Source organism: Pavona decussata, unplaced genomic scaffold (genome assembly GCF_977016875.1).
Source record: "Pavona decussata unplaced genomic scaffold, jaPavDecu1.1 SCAFFOLD_2, whole genome shotgun sequence".
NCBI classification, from domain to species: Eukaryota; Metazoa; Cnidaria; class Anthozoa; order Scleractinia; family Agariciidae; genus Pavona; species Pavona decussata.
Window position 1 is genome coordinate 2,436,665 of NW_028145426.1, and position 20,696 is coordinate 2,457,360.

Here is a 20,696-nt window from a genome sequence, read left to right on the forward strand (position 1 = left end):
GCATCTCCCAAATGTTCGTGTATGTATATTATTTAACCTGTGCTGCCCTATTCCATTAAGGGGTTGACAGGTTAATTTCCTTAATGATTCACAGTTTGCTTATTTTGCAGTGTTTTTTGTTTGTTTGTTAAGGGTCCCTTACGTGAGGTGGTTGGACCCTCATACAGGTCCTTACAAGGTCCTTGCCTGTTCAATCATATCCCTATTAAATTGATTAAAAAGATTGTTTTAAATAAAAGGTTGTCTTAACAGCACATTCACATTAACATCATTATTCTAATATTGACATTTCTACTTCCTCTATTTTACTTAACTTCTGTGTGTGCACATTTGTGTGCTAGTCAGTTTATTGTCATAGACCTTCATTTGTGAGGCATGCCAACTTGTGGTTCTTTTCAGTTATAAACCAGCCTTTCAGAATGTTTGTCAAATTTACAAAGGAGTGGTTGGTTTCTCCTAGTTATAGCAGACCAGTGGGATGTTTTTTGAGTTTGTTTGTACATTTAGGGCTAGTTTATTGATTGCTGTGTAAAAGTGCTAAAAGTAACTCCATGTACAATGGATTAGTATTCCAATCTGCCGTTGAAAGTAGTTGCTTCGAGGTACATAAATTTGCCCAAGCTCCAACCATGTCTGCCATTTACTTTAGGGTAACATTGCAACAGGCCTGCTTATTTGAGACCCCATGCTACCCCATGTATTCTCATTCTATCTCTTTACTTTAGTTCGCATTTGATCATTAATAGGCGAGTTTTTCTTACCTTTGATACTTTATTGCCTCTATGTTCTGAATGTTTTCATTTATTAAATTAATCAGGTCCTTGGGAGTAATGTTATCACCTGTTTGTGTGGTGATAAACCAAAAAACATTTATTGTCATCATACTCTTGCAAGTTGTCGTTATCTGCTTAAATTTCTAAAGGTAACTCATGCATGATGCCTAATTGCATTATTTGATGTATTGCACTTTAATCCTGAAATTAACTTGAAATGTACATTAAAGCGTTTTTTTTTTATTAATATACTTTTCCATGTTCCACTGCTAGTAGTTTCAGTGTAAATTTTATGAATAAAGTATTGTTGTATGTACCTGCTAACCATGCTCCCACAATTGGACGTTGTGTTAGCCCAGTGTGGAGGGGAATAAGCACATGGAGGCCAGATGTCTCTCCTCCAGTTGCTACCTTTAATGTCTTCAGCACCTCTGATGCTTGAGGGGAATTGCAGTGAGCAACCCACAGCAGACATCTGCTCAATTGCCCTACAACTTCTTGATTGCTATTAAGTCCCCTAAGGTGAAACAGAAATTCACTTATTTATTTTATATCATATTCATGATTATTAATAATACAATAATATTTTCAACAATCATCGTTTCCTGTGTAATCTGTTTCTTAACTCACCTCAAGGCATCAATTGTTTCATCTTGGTGGTCAAAAAGGATTACTATCAATGGGATTAGATCTTGGTGGCTTTGTATATTGGTCTTTGAACAAAAGAAAATCACAACTTTTATGTCAGAGGTAGTCATGTGCATTCCTAAACATGGCAAATTTGGCTAGATATAAATAATAATAAATTATTAATATTGTTGTAAAAATCATTCATTTTTGTAACTTGCCTCCTGGAAGGTAAAAGGACATGGTGCTATCACCTGCGGTATGTTGTTTTGTTGCAGCAGAAGCCGCAGCAGCTGCACCTGTTGCAGGGGACCATCTATCTCTGCAAATTATTAAAACAGTAAAAAGACCATAAACTAAAAATACCATTTAATTAATTGTTGCAATTTAAATTACTTGAAACAGTACAGATAAGTTATAATTTTAGGTCATTGACAATAATAGTTTTCTGTAAAATGTCAGTATATAGTCTGTTTTTACCCAAAAGTTCGGCTCCTTCCAGAGAAGTTTGAATTTCTGAGTCACCCCCTAGACGAAAAGGAAAGAAAATCAAAATAAATACATACACAATAATGCTGCACGAGTCTCATTTTGTTTCAAGTGTCCATGTGCTTTTCAGTGCATGAACTGCTGTTAATACATGTACTATCAAACTGTCACCAATAAAATGGTGTTTGTATTATTATTTGATGATAATAGTTTTTTTTAAAGTATGCAAATAGCCCAAGAACATATCATGTTTGGATTACCAAACTGGATAGTTTCATCTATTTCCTCCACTGTGGCTTTTTTATACCAGAGATCTGTAAATAACATTGATACATGTATGTTTAATTGAAATTACAAGACAAGCAAATAGTTAATAGGTTGTCTATTAGTTTCCATATGTTCCTGGATTTATGAAAACAGAGCTCCAGAAATATTGCCTTATGTTAGGCTTTTTTTGCTTGATTTTTTTTTTCGCACTTTCTTTTGAGTCAATTCTAAGTCAATAAGTAGGAAGTCAATCTTGTGCCCAGAGTTCTCATGCTTTTTGGTCAGTGGGTAGGCGCCAGTAGATACTCTGGATAATTCGAAAAAGAAAAAAAATTTGTATTCTTTTTATTGGCTGCTCTGTACAAGCTGTGTAGCGGCTTGCATTGTTTTACCGCAGAAATCCTGAGGTAAAAAAATTCCAGTACCCAGCAATCTCGCACCCGAAGTCCTCGGGCTCTTTGGCCATCAGTTAGTCGCCAGGAGAGACTCTGGGGACCTCGATTTTATTACCGCAGGATTTCTGCGATAAATCAATAGAAACTGTTATGGAACAGCCCAGAAGTCTTTCCTGGCACCCACCTGCTGATCAAAATGCTCAAGGACTGTGGGTACGAGATTGAAAAGAAATATAAAGGGTCATAAAAAACTATATTCTTCTTTTACACCTCCTGCCTCCCTCCCTGCCTGCCTGTTCGCACCTCTCCCCCTCCCCTTTCTCTCTCTCTCTCTCTCTCTCTCTCTCTCTCTCTCTCTCCATAGGTATCGTCAGGCACTTTTGTAACATTTCCCTCCTTTTGCAATAATTTGCCGATTTTTACGTGGTAACGCACACCAACTTTTCAGTGGAAGCCTTTCATAATGAACCCCTTGCAGGCCAAAATTCAAGAAGTAACTTTAAAATCAAAGGGATTAAGACGCTTTTTTATGGCTAGGAGGTTACAAAAGATCCCTACTCCGTGGTAAGCACTTTTTAAAAAGCTTTTTGATCGATTTCCCTGCCAAATTGTAGCTATTGCCTTACCATTTCTATGCCATACCATTCTCTCGATTACCACATTAATTTAAATTGGAGATATTGCGGCCCAGAAAATTTCGCCGTGTTTGTGTTTGACTTTTCATGTCCATGAAAAGAATCACGATTCGGAAAAAGCCCGTTTTTTGCATCGTCACTTTGGAAAAGCGATTTAGCCAATTTGAACTAACCAGCATTCACACGATTTTGAGGGAAGATTAAGAAGTCCTTTGGTAATTTGACAAAGAAAAATTGAAGTGAATTGGATGTATTTTTATTTTTTTATGAATTTTTTAAGTTACCGATGTCTTAAAACCGGCAACGTTACAAAACGTCCCTATTTGCTAGAAGTTCCAACAAGTGATTTCTACATAAATTCTTTAGAGATAAGAACCAAAAGGGGCATCAATCTAAACATTACCACAGTAGAAATAAGTGATAAAAATTTTACGTCTTTCCTATAAAATGCAAGGGAACTAGCACTGTGAAAAGGGTTTATTCAACCTTGCCGCATTTTGCGTTATTGAGGATACTGATATATTGCTTACATAGTTGAATGTGTGACTCATTGCATCGGTGAATGATCATGAAAGGTATAATGGGAGTAGGTTTACATGCGAAAAATTGCTGTTGTGCCTTTCTACATCCGGAAACGTATCCGAAAGGAACGTTTTAATTAATAGTGAGAGCCTTTATATTATAGATTGACCACAATGTCGGTGTCAAGAAAACACCCTAAAGGCTCCAGGGCAAACCTCAGTGAGGTTCAAATTCAATTTAGAAAATATAAAGTAGTAGTGATACTATGGACTCAATTGATTCATTAAAGACAATGATGGCAATCAGAAGGCACTGCGATAACTAACGCACGGTGCACCAGCCCTGTAAATCTTTGTTGTTCTAAACTACTTATAATTGCCTTTTGCGTATATCTCGCGTTTTTCTATTACTGCAGTTGCCATTATATCTTTGTTTTTATTCAATTTTTTCTTTTTGAGAGGATTTTTCAGAATTTCAATACATCTAGTTGTCTACGGACAAATTTCCAGTTAGGCTTAGGTTAAAACAAGGAGGCGGTGGCTGACGAAATGTAAACGACCCTACCCCTTTTTTCTTCTCAAAAAACTCCAGAATCGGTATCAAATGAGTTATTTGCTTGCGCAATCTATTGGCGACGAAGCCGCGAACAAAGCGACCCAAGATCATAAGATTGAAATTTACAAGTGTGAACATATCCAAACAGTCAACATCGACGTGAAACTTTGAACGAAGGGTGTGTTTCATTCATTTTAAAGGAACACACACAAGAGGCCCGTCTGAGATGTAACTTATGCAGTTTAATTCACGCCATAATTTATACGTATTATTTATTAAGGGCCATACCAAGAAACTGTTCTCTTTTCTCATGGTTTAAGCGTTGTTAGTTTCATTGGACACGGTCGTCAACCGGTTAAACGGTTAAAATATGAAAGGTGTCAAAGTAGGGCTTCCAAGATGGGCAAACCTAAAAACATTTAGGGTTGTTTAACACTATTTTTAAACTTTGACGCGTAAAAGCGATAATTTGGCCTTATGAACAACCTACGCCTGCTAACAAGCAGATAACTAAAAGGGCCCAAAGGCGAGTGGGCTCAACATTCTTAGTTTAGAGTAGGCCTTTCAAGATTGTGTCAAACTTGCTCCAAAAGATCGCTTATAAAAAGATAATTGGAATACGTACAAAATGCATCTCTGACAAATCTTGAAAGTTGCTTTCAAAATTAAATGTTTCGATGCGGAGGAAATGTTGCATGCACGAATTTACTTCTTTGCTACAAAGTTTCTCACATTCCCCGAAAAGTTGCAAAAAATTGCCAATCACAATCTGAACAGGCCCAGTTAACAAGGCATTCAGGATTTTCCAAGGATTCCACCTCTCGCGGACTGGCTGTACCTCGGATTGTTGTAAAATTCTTCTATGACAAGTATTTGCTATGCGGAGGAAATGTTGTACGAATTTACTTCTTTGCTACAAAGTTTCTCACATTCCCCGAAAAGTTGCAAAAAGTTGCCAATCACAATCTTAATAGGCCCAGTTAACGAGGCATTCAGGATTTTCCAAGGATTACACCTCTCGCGGACTGGCTGTACCTCGGATTGTTGTAAAATTCTTCTATGGCAAGTATTTGCTATGCGGAGGAAATGTTGTACGAATTTGCTTCTTTGCTACAAAGTTTCTCACATTCCCCGAAAAGTTGCAAAAAGTTGCCAATCACAATCTAAATAGGCCCAGTTAACGAGGCATTCAGGATTTTCCAAGGATTACACCTCTCGCGGACTGGCTGTACCTCGGATTGTTGTAAAATTCTTCTATGGCAAGTATTTGCAATAAGTTTATCTTGTTCTCGTTCGGTTGAGTTAATGTTAAGCATGATAAAGACATTAGGTAATGGAGTGGTTTTCAATACTTTTTAGCACAAAGTTTAGTACTTTGGCCAGTAAAAAAAATAAATTAGCGCGCGATGTTCCTGTTCAATTTCAGACCTCATCAACCCAAAGGAGCAACAATAACTGTTGATGTTGACCTGAAAACCGCTCTATTGCCCATGATTAAGACACTTGATCCAAGTGCATGCGATTTTAGCAAAACATTGCAGTTGTCGAAAAATACCCAGAAAGCCGCAGCCACACGATTTGTTCTTTTGTTTGCGTGGTTAACGCAATGTTTGGAATATTCTTGTAGCGGAAATTGCACTCGGATGATGTAAAGACACTCGACATTTAGGTTAGTTGCTAAGCTGTTTCTTCAGCTCTGTTAGGGTTGTTGTACGTACCATTCTTACCACGCGCTAGTGGCACAATATTTCCAAAAATCATATTACCTTTACAAGGAAAAAAAGAAGAAGAAGAAATGTTGTAGCTGCGGCTTTAGGGAATACCTGAAAATGTATGATAGTTCATGTAGCTTGCGTTTATTGCTACTTTTTTCACGGTATGCTTTGCCAACAATTTGAATTAAGAAAACTCAATTTCATTTATTACTAAAAAGCTAGATTGTAGATTTCAACTGTAACTTGTATTCGGCAAGCTCGTTAATTATAGCCAATGTGCTCGACTTTAAAAATTTTCAGGAAGTCATTTTCTTTATAAACATAGCACAGGATATGGGCAATCAAACGCCCTCGCACGTTTATCATATCCCGTCAGCATCAATAAGCTATTAACTCTGTTGTAATTGATTTTCCTATGAAATAAAGGAATATGTTAATTCCAGTTAAGTTAACAAAAGTAACTAAATTGCATCTTGTTCTTTTGAAAATAGTGACGTAACACAAGCAATACTTAAAATACACAAAAAGTTGAAATGTGTGCTTCAGCCTCTCGGTCATAAAGTGAAATAAGTGTACCGTAACTATTCGAATAAACGCCTCCCTAGATCAAACGCTGCCCTCGAATAAACGCCGCAGGGACTAGCAAAAATCAAATAAACGCCGCGATCTTTCTCGACATTGCGGCGTTTATTCGAAGCATCTATTTATCACCAATATAAGCAATTCAAGTACCCATCTTTGAAAACAAAAGCCAACATTCAATCTAAACCAGTCGTGGAAATTTATTTTTCTCGACTGTAATGTTAGTGGCTATACTTCGTAGCTTCGCTGCTTAGCTCAGTCTCTCTAAAACTTCTGCGATGCGCAATTCCGTGGTAACAGCCGAGAATCTTGCCGGTACAACTAGTCTGATTTCTCTCTTTCTTTTGCCAGTGACTTTTGCAAATACGTTGTTCTCAGTGTTTGCGCGTAGGAAGTTATTCAATAAGCTCGACAGACGTTTAAATGACAATAAAATCACAATTGTTGTGACAAGGTTTGCGATAAACGCTGCCCTCGAATAAACGCCGCCCTCAGATAAACGCCGCATCTTAAAGGGGAAGTATCATGGGTGTTTTGATATCTTTTGTTAACAATGATGAAATAAGACCTTCAATCAGCTGCCAGATAATTCTAGAATGACGAGAGGAACGGCATCAACTCAATTCTTGAAAGAAACAACTTGTGATCTGTTCTAGCGCATTTTGGAAACAAAAAAGCGAGAACTTGAAAAACATTAACCTAATATTTTTCAAGTCCAATCCAAACCGGCCAACCCTGTCACTGGCCAGAGGCACTAATCGACAGTTTTATTGCACTGGGGTGATAATTTTTAACAAACTTGACAATTATTTCGTTGTTTCTGCTAACAGACAAAACATTTTTGGGTTTTGAAATGACAGCAAATTTGCGTGATACTTCCCCTTTAAGTGTCAAAAATTTATTAAAAGCCGCGGCGTTTATTCGAATAAATACGGTACTTTAGGTTATCGCGTTTAATCATGTGCATAACCTGTTTTCTAAATAGTGGTAACAACAACAGTTAGAGTTTGTACAACTTGATACAAAAGTGCCAGTTACAAAAGTGCCAGTTTGTTAGAAAAGTGCCCTATTGTTACAAAAGTGCCCTATCGAACGTTGCAAAAGTGCCCCAGTGACGTTACAAAAGTGCCCTGGGTTACAAAAGTTCCCTAGCTTCGTGACAAAAGTTCCCTATCGCGTTACAAAAGTGCCCTTTTTTCGTTACAAAAGTGCCCGTGCCTCTGGCTCTCTCTCTCTCTCTCTCTCTCTCTCTCTCTCTCTCTCTCTCTCTCTCTCTCTCTCTCTCCCTCTCCCTCTCCCTCTCCCTCTCCCTCTCTCTCTCCCTCTCTCCCTCTCCCTCTCTCCCTCTCTCTCTCTCTCTCTCTCTCTCTCTCTCTCTCTCTCTCTCTCTCTCTCTCTCTCTCTCTCTCTCTCTCTCTCTCTCTCTCTCTCTCTCTCTCTCTCTCTCTCTCTCTCTCTCTCTCTCTCTCTCTCTCTCTCTCTCTCTCTCTCTCTCTCTCTCTCTCTCTCTCCCTCTCCCTCTCCCTCTCCCTCTCCCTCTCCCTCTCCCTCTCCCTCTCCCTCTCCCTCTCTCTCTCTCTCTCTTTCTCTTTCTCTCTCTCTCTCTCTCTCTCTAGCATCTTTTAACCACACAACGATTTTGCTTTTAATTTGGCGGGCACTCTGAGCTATGAACTACTAATTTTTGCTCTTACCATAGACTTCTTCCAGAATATCTTCATATGGTTGATCTTGTTCTGCTAGTAAACAAAATAGGTCAGTGATTAGTTATGCTTAATCAAACTCTCAAGAAAAAAATATCAGCCTTTTAATAATCTCTTTCCCCTCGCGATAAGCGCCCATTTTGAGTAACTTGTGTGAGGATAACTTTCCTACCTGGAGGCTGTTCAAGGGATCTCACGGAAACTATTTCCAATTCTCGGGTTGGACTTGCCCTTGGGGTCGTAATACTTGAAGGCAAAGTATTTGTTGTTCCTGTCGAGATCAAATGACCTGATTACTGATAACTTGTATATAGCCAGCACAGCTGAGGCAATAAAATTACTCCTGCATCATAATCTTCCTGAGTCTCTGCCTCGCAAACACATTTTGTTCCTTACGTGAGTGGCAAGCTTGAATACTGAGAATGCTGCCTAACCTATACTTCCTCTACCACCCTGTGAAGTAGCTGAAGTTAAGGAAGGTGAATACCGCGTTGCTGTAGAATTTCCTATGGAGGATATAGGTTAAGCTCGTTAGATCAGCCATTTTCGTTTGTTTGTTGTTGTTGTTTTTCGAGCCACACTTTTTATATTTAATTATCACTTTTCCAAAAAAACAACGTGCACTGCTTTCGTTGCGCTTTGGTAGTATTGCCTAGTGGATTATACATATTTACTTGATCTGATCGGTTTTTTACATTTTGAACTTTTCTTGGAAAAAATATCGTGCCCGAGATAAGAAATAGAAAGGAATATTCGTTGTCTCCATAAAACATGTTTTCCCATTTATATGAAAAAGTCAGATTTTCATATTTAACCATTAGTTTTTTAAGAACTAACCTGTACTGTTTCCGCTAGCCTGTAACAGAGCCGTAGTTGCGGTTGATGACGTCCTCGCTGCAGTAGAATTGCATATTGGAGAATATCCAATTACTTCATTCATAGATTTGATAGGAACCTAGATAAATTCTAACTTTTGGTATTTAAAGGGGACGTATCATAGGGTTTTTATTATCTCTTGTTAAAAATGATGAGATAAGACCTTCAATTAGCCGCCAAATAATTCTAGAATAACGAGAGGAAAGAAATTAACTCAATTCTTGAAAGGAACAACTCTTGATCTGTTCTGGCGCATTTTGGCAACAAAACCAGGAAAACTTGAAAAACATTAGCCTAACATTTCTCAAGTTTCAATCCATACCGGCCTACTCTCACTGGACGAAAAAATGGATTTACTAGGGTTGTTTGTCAAGGTGTGCAAAGTGAAGGAAAACATAAGCATTTTGTTCCTTACGAATTTGCGTGCAAATGTGACGTAAATATGACATTTGCATAACATTTACCTCGCATTTGCATCCAAGGTAATCCTTGAACTTTCACACTGATTTGTCAAGCATTTGCTTTCTGTGCAAAAGTCGCATATTTACTATTAATGCAAATACAAGTAAAAATGGTGCAAAACAATTTTTTGCAACATTTTTGTACCAGATTTACTTACAATGTCAATAAGTACCTTTGCATTGAATACACTGTCATTTGCCAATGGAGCAAAGTTGTTCATTTGCTATAAATTTGCCTTGACTTCAAACGAAAAAATAATTCATAGCTTTGCCTGCAATTGCTTAGAAGCAAATGTCCATTGAAACTGGTGCTTCAAATTCATATAATTTAGTTAGTTTTGCTACCAAGGCAAATCTCTAACATTCATGTACAAGTTTGCTCTCCATTGTTTTTTTTTATCTTTACAAAAAGGCAAATCTGGTTGCAGACGTGCTACAAAACATTTAATTTACACCAGAATCTTAACACAAATATATGTACATAATTTTTCTTAAATCTCTAAACTGCAATAGAAACAATTGTCATCCCAGCCTAATTAACCAGGTCTCATATGAGTAAGATCAATGGAATTTGATACTAACAATACTGGTAATTGTCAAAAAATTATGTTCCTTGAGTAGCAGTCACTCAACTGCAATTGTCATCGAAATGTCTGACCCATGAAATGCTTACTTTGGTGTATATACTGATCTTTAACATTATCTTCCATTGGTGTGATATGTTGATGGCAATGAAACGGGAAAGTATCTTATTCAAAAAGACTAAGGCCATGAATCTATAATTGTTCAATTACTATTACACGAACAATTACCGATATGAACTTATGCCATAGATTCATCGCCAATCAGCTTTTGATTAATCAATAATGGATTTTTCATTTATTAATGTCAAGTGAAAAGCTGCCAAAACACATAGTCTATTTAGTAGCCACATATTAAATGGCAATTCCCTGTTGAACATCCAGTTATCGGTCCTAAATTCATAGTCGGCTCAATACTGTAAATAACACCTTTATGAATGGCCACCCCTATTAATAAATCTACTGCAACCACCTTTTGGTGCCTTGGTGCTCCTAATGAGGGTTTTTCCTGTCACCAAAACATTAATACACATAGTTTGGTTTTTTACTGAAAAAGCTGATGACAGATAAGAGACTGAAATGGTGTGACAAATAAATAAACAGACATTTCTTACCCTCTCGTGGTGAGTATTTTTGTCACCTAGTGTGCTGTATTTTGATTTTCTGGTGATAACGCTATAAAGCCGTCACGCTAATTTCTGGTAAAACCCCTATAAAGCGGCTACTTGCCAGTTCCCCAAGGCTGCCTGTTTAACAGGGGTTCAACTGTATTTATATATCTTTCCCAGAAATCTGAGGGAAATAGTAATTCAGGCCATTTTAGGGGTATTTGTGGGCCTGCCAATAATTCCCTTAGAAGATGATTACATGAGTCAGGCTAGCCTGTCCTGTATAATGCCATTGTCCTGGTTCTTTGCAACCTGTCAAGTTTTGGACCTTTGTCTAGATCCAAATAAAGAGCCCTTGAGGTTGAAACCTGGATCTGCAAGCCAGTTGTAAACATGTCACGTAACAGGAAAAAAAACTAAGAAAAATTAATTTTAGTGCATAAACAAAAAAACAACCAGTCTTCATTATTTAAGGTGCACTTTACTATATCAAATATGCAAATGTAAAAACAAGTCCAAATCTATTGGTTTGGTGACACCAGTCATCTTAACAAACAGTCAACCTAGCTCATGTAATCCAACCCTTATTGAAAAATCTAATCAACAAACAATAGTGGCAGGCCTCCGCCTACCACAGAAATAACATTTTATTGTTTTCATAAACTCTGCAATACCAGTGCCCTAAATCACTCTGCCACGCTCCCTTAGCAAAAGGAGAAAACTTTCAGTACTCTTGTGGAGATTTGGTGAACATTACTAATTTTCACCATTCAGGTTCTTAAGCAAATAAACAGTTTTAACAGGATCACCATCCTCGTTTCCAGAGCCTACGATCTTTTGGTCAGCGGTTGGATCATAGGCCCTGGTAACAGCCGTTACCGGATGTCGTAAATTTCACGACATCTGGTAGCGGTAACAGCCGTTACCGGATGTCGTGAATTTCACGACATCTGGTAGCGCACGCTCAGTGTGATAAATTACCATTGCGCTTGCTCAGTATTATTATTGCTCAGTACAATCTCGTTCCCAGAGCCCTTGTTACGAGATTGTGCTCAGTACTTGCTCAGTACTGCTCAGTATTAGGAAGTAAAGACAAATGCGCAGAGGCGTAGCATTTTTCACCTCATAGCGCATCAGGTTTTTGACAGCCAATGAAAAAAAAGATATTTTTGGATGGACCCAGAGCCACTCGTTCAACATTAAAAAAAAAAACGTTGGGGCTTTGAAGACGAGAATGCAGGATCACTTGAAAAATAAATTTCTTGAAGAAACTTATGTAAGATCTAAATTTATCATGCATATCCTGATGCAGCTAGACAGTGTCTTCCTCTTTGCTTTTATAGGATAGCACCAAAATCAAAATTAATATTATAGATTAACTGTGTTCCTTTGATACTAGGAGGAAATGTATAAAGTAAATGCAACATCACAACTGAGTATACGAAGTTTTATCCGATTACCATCACCTGGATACTAAAAGTAATAACTACACATCTTACTGTCATAAATAAATAATTGTTCGTGTTTCCAGTGCTTTATAAAGGCAACCCAAAATAACTGTCTGTATCAAGCATTACTAAAAGGTGGTTAGCACTTTTGGTTATTCTCTGTAGTTCCAATTAGTGTTTTTCCATCTTTTTGGTATTCATTGTGAAATTTTCACTGTAAATTTTATTTATAAAACTGTCCTTATGAAGCTGCCAGACTGTATTTACAGAAATATCTATTAATCTGTTCACTTCATCCAACGCTTCTGATACCACATTTTGTTAATAACGACAACAGGGTAATAATTTTACCCACACAACTGTAGCACCACAAAAGCACTGACTGACAAGATGTGCCATCTCGTCAGCTGCCAACCTACGATGTGCCATCGAGAAAGCTTTTAGTGGTCTTGTGGACATTCAGGGACTGCTTAGTATCTGTGCAATTAATGATCGGATGCAATGAATTGAACATGTCTGGGTAGGACAAAGAATGGATCCCCCCTTAAAAAAAGAAAAAAAACAACAACCAAGAAACAGCGAACAGCTTCAACAGGATTGTATGTCAGTACACATAATTATATAAATCACTTGCTATGCAATTTTAATTGCACCTGTAGTTCATTAATGATATGGCTTAATTGTGGTCTTAACTCAGGATCACTAAGAATGCACTTTTTGCCCAAAGCACAAAGGAAATGGCATTGAAGGTATGTACCAACTACACACATCACTCTTCCAAAAGAAAACACATCACTGGTATGTGAAGGTGGACTGGCACCACATACAATTTCAGGAGCAATGTGTCCGTGCTTCCTTTTGTAAAGTTTTTGTTCTTCAGGTGTGAAATGTTTCACAAGGGAACCAACTGCTGTTAAAGCTACACATTTGCCAAAATCAATTAATATAGCATGGTACTCATTGTTCCAATGTGAGATCAGGACATTATCTGCTTTGGTATCCCTGTGAATGAATCCTTGTTTATGTAGATAAGATATCGCCTGAGCAACCTGATTGATCAAGGTCAGCCAACTGACCAGTGGAAGGTTTAAACCGCTGCTCTTCAGTGGTGATGACAATGTGTATGGCCTATCCAAAACATGGCAAAAAGGACGATACTAGATGGTAAGGCTTTGACAGGGTGCACACCCCAATAAGAAGAGGAAAATTTGCATGTTTGAACTTTGACATGACTCTTGCCTCCCGTTTAATCTCCTCTGCCGTAGCAGTATGAAATGTTTTTACTGCAACAGGATTGCCCCTGTAAAACATCTTATTGCAGCAACCAAACACACCAGAACCAAGATGCACCTTCACCTCCGTTCCAAATTCATCTTTGGGGGGCTTGATGAAGAAGACAACCAATATTCAACTTATTGTTGACTTCCTGCTCCACTGAGTGTCTGTGAACTGTTGATTGCTCCTGAGAGTGTTTGGCAAGCTTACGTGCTTGGGCGACCGCTAATAAATCGTTCCGGCTTAGAAGATTTTAAATATTGTACATACCTTCCTTTGAGTTACAGATTGCCTTGGAATCGATGTCAAGGGCTTCCTTGAAGTCTCTTCTCACTTGAGAAGCGAGTGCCACCAATCGTAATATTTTCTCTCTATATAGTCGCATGTCTTTCGCTGTTTCTCGAGGCAACCTTCTCGATCAGTAATCCAGACACAAGCATCTTCTCTTTGTTAAAGTTTCTTTCCAGTCGTCTCCATTTTTTCCTTTCTCTTTTCATTCGTCTATCTCCTCCCCTGTGTTTTCACCGCTTTTTCTACACATGAATACAATAAAAATGTTGAAAATTATTGCAATCTTTGCCCTTGCCGGTCCGTGCCTAGTTCGCTTCATTCAGTCCCGCCGATTCTGTTTCAAGGCGCCAAAACTACCGCTGACCAGCAAATAAATAACTTCAAGAATTTTTGTCACTAGATTCTCCCGGACTTCGCGATTATGACAAGAACAATTTTCCGTAGGAGAAGTAGGAGGAATTTTGATACTTTAATGATGTTAATTTTTATAATTAAACTAAAAAATGAAAAAAAATACAGTTGAACCTCCCTTTGCGACCACCTCTCGTAAGCGACCACCTCTAATGAGCGACCACTTTTTCAGAATACCAAAAGTTCTCAAGTCAAATCACTATAAATGGAACCTTGTTATGGAACGATTGTTAAAAATTTTCAATTGTTTTTAACCTCCTGTAGGCGACCGCTTAACACACAATCTGTTGTTTCTCTCACAGGCGGAAATTGCAAAATGTGTCGCTGTAACATGTACACATTGGCCACATCATTACAGCCGACGCCGTATTAAAATCTCACAGCCGTAGCTACCGGAAGTGTCTCCCAAAATACACGAAATAGCTTAGCATTGGAACAATACACCTAGTCGGGTAACACAATGTTGTACTAATAACAAATCCTTTGGGCATAAAATGTTTCATTCTAAGTATACCCATATAATTTAAATGTGAGTGCTACATTATAATGCAAATACAATGAACAAAGAATCTTAACCCCAGGGGGATCTGTATTGGGTACAACATTGGGTTAGCCTAATAGGTCTATTGACAGCGTACACATGCACTATAGTGTACAATATCCTGAAATAAACTTTTTAAATCAGGTTGAATCCCTTATAGGAAAGAAACTGTCTTATCTTGTAAATAGCATGTATGTACATGCACTACCGGTGTTGACTCTCTCAACCTTGTGTTACTCAACAGAAAAATTTTGGCGATAGAAAACGTCAACTGGATTATGTAACAAACAAACAAACACGAAAGTGATGTTTTACGCTTGAAATGTAACATCGCAAAAATGCCGTTTACTATTTGGTGCTAAATCAGGCAGTCTAAAGAAAAGTTGTTATTTTGGGTTTCAGGGGTGGCAATTACTATATGTAGATTACTCGAAATTTAGACCCCCTATGGTCTGACCTCTGGTAAGCGACCACCTCCGTAAACAACCACATATCCTTGACATTATGGGTGGACGCTTACAAGAGATTCGATTGTAAATAAATAAAAAAAAATCACAAGTAGCATGCCAGTAATTTAAATTGTTTAATAAAAGAATCCCTAAGAAACCTTTCCAATGTCCATGCCAGGCAGTGGAACCCTGATATAACAAAGGGCCATGAGACTGGCAAAATATGTTTGCTATATTAATGAGGTTTTGTTACATCAAGGTTTTTTCTTACATATTTCAATGTAACTGAAGCTGTTTTCTATCAAAAATTAGGAACAAAAACACTGTAATGATCATATCATATTATGATCATGCCATATCATATGCAATGATCATCATATTATCTATCAGGATGTGAAACTTGAACGTAAAATAAACTACCAATGAAATTGATCTGACAGGCACTAAAGCTAACACTGCAATTTGCGTGTAAGAGGACAGACTACAAGAACATTTTAATCTTGGAGAATGTCAATTGCTGGTATGAATTTTCCACTGATTCGCTGAATTGGAATGAATGTTGATTCAACTTCACATTCAAAGAGATCTTTACACCAGACCTCAACAGGAGCACCTAAGGAGTATCTTGACGGGTGGGCTTGAAACCAACGTACAGAAGCCAAAACAGCGGTCACAGTGTCCATTTACTTGTACATTTTGTTTCATAAAATAATCAATGACACCTGGTCTCAAATCAGTTCCAGAAATGTCAATTGTGCCACCAAGTTTGCACCACCTTGCCAACACAAATGCTGATCTATCTCTTCTTGATTTAGTGGAACCAAAGAGATCTCCATTGAACTTACAGCAAGCATAACGTTCAAAGTGAGTTGTAACGGATGTTTCATCCAGCACATCAAAAATAGTAGCATAGCATTTCTTTAGATGGGGAAGAACATCTACATCTATAGTGTCTCTTGAATATGGTCCACAGCATGTGTACAAATGGAAACTACTCGCAAATTCTCCACCAGTTCGCACATGACCTATGGACAAGACAGTAGCTTGGATAATTTCTCCAGGCACCTGGTCCTGCTCAGATAGAGACTGCTCTTCAACATTTCCTGATTGTTTCGAGTAAAGACTGTTAAGCAGAGGTTTAAATACATCTTGGAACTCAACAGGCAAAGGCAAATCTTTCATAAACTGACTTGATAAGAATTTGCACATTAACTGTATCTCAACAGCACGTTGATTAGTCCCATACTCACCAAGAATTCCATTATAGCGCTCAAACCTAAACAGCCAAAATGAATACACAGGTCTATAATCCAAGACACACTCAACAAAATGGGTATGCAGATGTATGTTTGGAGTTACTCTGTGCTTGCCATACAACTGTTCAAAACTCTCGCAAAATTTCAAAAGGTGGGAGTGTGCAAGCAATGCTTTTGTTTCTGTAAGAACAGTAGAGCACAGACATGAACAACCTATGACAAAATTACGCCACACTTCCAAGTCACTGCGCGGCAAGACATTCCACAAGGCATGTATGGAAGAAAGAACTGTAAATGATTTCCACTGATCTGCTGTGATGATTCCACTGATCGGCTGTGAAGCCTCCACAACTGTTCTGTATTTTCCTGGGCATTCTTCCCACACTGGCTGGAACTTTCAGCTTGACCGTTTTTTCTTGTATCTGTTGCAAGTTATTCCTGTCAAGCAAAGGCGTCTCTGGATCTAACCATACATTCTTCATAATATGTTTAGCTGTCCCAGTAAACAGATTGTGCATTGGGTCAATGATGTGAAAGCAAACAATCAAAATAAGGCAAAAATACCTTGTTCCATACCTTGTTCCATACCGCTGTTCAAGGTTTGTACAGTCACCTGCGGTTGTTTGGTTTGAGATCTCCTGCGCTTGCAGTCTGCACTCATTGTTGCTCCTTGGAGGGCATGGTTCAAAGCCCAAAAAAATCAATTTTGGTACCAACTGAGCCAGGGAAAAATTTCTTGCATTTTAAACAGCCCATATTTGAACCATGGCCAGTAAATCCACAAACCTTTCTTGCTGCTGGGATGTCGCAGCCAACACAAAGAAGAGCAGCATGGAAGTTGGCAGTTGCAGTTGACCCATGTGCCTTGAGACTTATGCCATCTTTCCACAGCACATTCAGTTCAGCCACAAGAGCCTGTAAGTACGAATTAATGTGGTGTATTGGTTCGCGGGGCCCAGGGATTACACCAACTAAAAAAACGTTTTCTGGTTTAAACCTTTCAGCCCTGGGAATGTTCATCAGAACCATATAGAGCACTCCTACACTATACAATGAATGCTTGAAAGGCTGAAACCAGTCAACATTAAGCATAAATGCATAGTTTCTAGGTGCTGCTAAATATGGTCTCCCACCCACATATTGCCATCCTTTCCAGATACGTCCATCAAAGATATCTGCAAGGAATCCCTCAGGGATGTCCCTGCTTCGCCATAATTCGCATTTATTGACAAATTCCGGCCTTTGACGGAATTGACGGAGATTCTCAATGATGCTGTTGTAACAGTACACTTTGTGTGGGTAGGGCTTAGTTCCCCCACTCTTTAAGGAAACTTCTTTTAAAAGTGGCTCACCACACTTGGTACAACGGAAATGTTGCCGATGGTTTGGAAACTGCACAAAAGCACACTTCTTTGTTACTTTTCGACCACAAACAAGTTCATAACAGTCATGAAAATTGTACAAAGTGTGACACTTTGGGCACACAACATATTTAATAAATCTGTCTTTGTCCAGGCCCAGTTGCTTGCGAAGTAGATGGACTGACTTTGGGAACAGCACAGGAAAACTTGCAACAACTGGAAAGATTGTGCCCATGGAATCAAATAGCACCCTCAAAAAAGTAAGAAGTATTTCCAATGCATTGTAACGATCTTGTTAGTTTTCAACTTGTATTATACAATTATAATTAGAATTATTTTCTAAATTATTATCTTGTTATTATTTTTAGTAATATTATTGTATTGTATCTCTATTTAGTTGTACTTTTGCAACATAACTCTTAGATTATTTTTTATCTTTTCAATTCTTTCATCAGACTAAGTCTATTAGTTGTTCCCGTTAATTTTTCTGTTTATCGCTGTGTAATTGTATTATTTCACTGATGAGATTGGGCTGTCAATAAATTGCATTGAACATCCTTGAATCCTATTTGTTCCTGCCCGCTGCCGCTGCATCCTGTTACAGGTGTGTTCTTGTGAGGTGGAGATCGTAAACAAATAGCCGCCATTTTGTCCGCGCATGTATTTCAGAAAGGGAGATTGGGACTAGTTCCCCCAAATTCTTAACCCATGATGCAAAGCAACTTTCGGTAGAAATCAGCAGGAAAGTTCATCATGTCTTGTTTTATTTGTGCAGGAATTAATTTCCTTTTTGATGCTTTCTATATTTTGTTCCAGCCATCCCTCCACTGCACTTCTTTGCAAACCAATAAGTTTGGTGTCCTCACATAGTACCGGTAAGTCCTGGCGTCGTTTAGTTCTCTTTGCATTTTGAATTGCTTTTTTATTTTGTCTGAGATAAAAGCGTCGAGGGCAATGCAGAATGATCTTGGACAAACTTGAGGGCAGCTTCATAGGGTGCATGTACATTCTTTTTTGCTGAGGAACACAAATCACTCTTTGGATCATTCATGTCGAAAAGCATGGCATGTTTTATTTTTTCTTTCCATTTACCAGACAATCCCTTTTTGATTAAACTGTTTCTTGGTCATTTGATTGGTTGTTTTGGTGCTCATGAGACTTGAAGCGTGCCTGCTCTTCTTGTTTTTCTCTTTCTTGTTCCTTGTTCTCTTGCTCCTTATTTCCCTGTAGATCTCTATTCTCTTCCTGCTCTGGGGGATGTTTTTCTTCCGACTCTTCTTTGTTCTCCTGTTCCTTATTTTCCTGCTGATCTCTATCCTCTTCCTGCACTGGTGGTCATTTTTCTTCCAAATGTTCTTTGTTCTCCTGTTCCTCATTTTCCTGACTGTTCTACATTCTGTTTTTTCTTATTTTCCGGCCGCTTCATATTGTCTTCTTACGGCTGTTCCTGATTCTCTGATATTTGTACTTTCTTTTCTTTGTTTTCATTCTTTGACGTTTGTGTCTTCAATCGCTGAGAACGTTTTATCCTCGTTTTCTGATCGCAGTTTTTCTTTGTTTCTTCTGTCTTTATTTGTGACCTCTCACGCGAAAACGTTCCTTACGGTATCCGTTCGAACGGTCGAACGCACGGTATGCGAACGGATGACAAACGGATAGAGAAGCCGTTTAAAACGGATGCCGTGAACGGCTGAACGGCTTCAGAAAAATTTCGAACGGTTGAAGTCTAACGGCTGAACGGCTAAAGGAAAATTTCGAACGGTTGAAGTCTAACGGCTGAACAGCTAAAGGAAAATTTCGAACGGTTGAAGTCGAACGGCTGAACGGCTTCAGAAAAATTTCGAACGGTTGAAGTCGAACGGCTGAACGGCTAAAGGAAAATTTAGAACGGTTGAAGTGGAACGGCTGAACGGCTTTAGAAAAATTTCGAACGGCTAAAGGAAAATTTAGAACGGTTGAACGGCTGAAGTTTTCAACCGATAAGGCCAAAGTTAAACGGTTGAACGGCTGAACAATTTTTTTGAACGACAAAAGCCCAACGGCTGAACGGCTTTGGAAAATTACAGTTGAATGGCTAAATGGCTACATAATGAACGACTCGCTGCCATCAGCTGAATAACAACTACAGCTACTATGTCTACTATCAACAACACGTTCGAACGAAATTGCAGTAATTAAGATAAACGCGACACGCGGCGCCGCTTAGATAATCTCTGAAATGGATCTCTTATCTGAAAACTGATTGAATAGAAAATCTAGAATAAATCTAATCCTGTTTTGAAAATAGTAAGTCTTCTGCGTTCGTTTTTGCGGGGGAGAAACAACAGCCGGTATAAATAGTCTGCGTTCTCTTGCTAAAATAATTGTCATGCAAATCGTAATTGACTTTGTAAACATCTCGTTTCCGAACACAGGTGACGCTTTCCCCACCATGTATCTTCGGAACTAACAGGGACAATTTATAGTGACGATTTTTACGATGTGCCGAGTATTTCTCGCTACCTTGAGTGCAAGCAATTTTTTTAAGTTAACAAAGAAGTGGGTGCCATTATTTTTGTCCGCCGCGTTGAGTCGCACTTAGTCTTGGACTGTATATCGCGTTTGGTTAGTGAAAATTAATTATAAGAATCAATGCTACACTTATGACGGCTCAATCACAGTGAGAAAAAGTTCGCTTGAATCGATTCGAAATTCTCTGCCGCTTGCGATATTAACTCACCGAATTCAGTCTGTGCGGCGCGGCGCGGCATGGTAAAGCAACTCGCATGCGAAGTTATTAAATCTTGCGATGCAATGTAATGCAAAATAAAAACTCAACGCAAATAGATTACAAGGTTCTTATCGATTGTAGAACAAAGCCGCAAATTTTTCACTT

The 20,696-nt window shown here is 38.4% G+C and overlaps 2 protein-coding genes and 1 pseudogene across 2 annotated transcripts; all 3 read right to left on the minus strand.

The window, feature by feature from the left end:
* Positions 1–171: 171 nt before the first annotated feature.
* Positions 172–1,584, minus strand: LOC146489989 (uncharacterized). Its single transcript, XM_085085896.1, has 4 exons — positions 1,404–1,584; positions 1,091–1,290; positions 762–840; positions 172–202 (listed from the first exon to the last, which is right to left on the minus strand). The coding sequence occupies exons 1-4, from the start codon at positions 1,535–1,537 to the stop codon at positions 172–174; spliced, it is 444 nt and encodes a 147-aa protein (XP_084942022.1). The 5' UTR covers positions 1,538–1,584.
* Positions 1,474–9,203, minus strand: LOC146489990 (uncharacterized). Its single transcript, XM_085085993.1, has 6 exons — positions 9,101–9,203; positions 8,436–8,534; positions 8,255–8,299; positions 2,150–2,203; positions 1,881–1,928; positions 1,474–1,722 (listed from the first exon to the last, which is right to left on the minus strand). Exons 1-6 carry the CDS (start codon positions 9,201–9,203, stop codon positions 1,601–1,603), a joined length of 471 nt encoding a protein of 156 aa, XP_084942119.1. The 3' UTR covers positions 1,474–1,600.
* A 6,450-nt stretch (positions 9,204–15,653) lies between these two features.
* Positions 15,654–20,571, minus strand: LOC146489991 (uncharacterized; annotated as a pseudogene).
* Positions 20,572–20,696: the final 125 nt, after the last annotated feature.

Bases quoted from the DNA above. Each gene is read 5' to 3' on its own strand.
- LOC146489990 (XM_085085993.1), bottom strand. From the start codon at position 9,203: ATGAATGAAGTAATTGGATATTCTCCAATATGCAATTCTACTGCAGCG. The intron at 8,535-9,100 runs GTTAGTTCTTAA...TGATCTCGACAG, and splicing joins GGCTAGCGGAAACAGTACAG to GAACAACAAATACTTTGCCT. The intron at 8,300-8,435 runs GTAGGAAAGTTA...TTTGTTTACTAG, and splicing joins ATCCCTTGAACAGCCTCCAG to CAGAACAAGATCAACCATAT.
- LOC146489989 (XM_085085896.1), bottom strand. From the start codon at position 1,537: ATGCACATGACTACCTCTGACATAAAAGTTGTGATTTTCTTTTGTTCA. The intron at 841-1,090 runs GTACATACAACA...CCACACAAACAG, and splicing joins TGTGGGAGCATGGTTAGCAG to GTGATAACATTACTCCCAAG. The intron at 203-761 runs GTAAGAAAAACT...TCAATTTAATAG, and splicing joins GAGGCAATAAAGTATCAAAG to GGATATGATTGAACAGGCAA.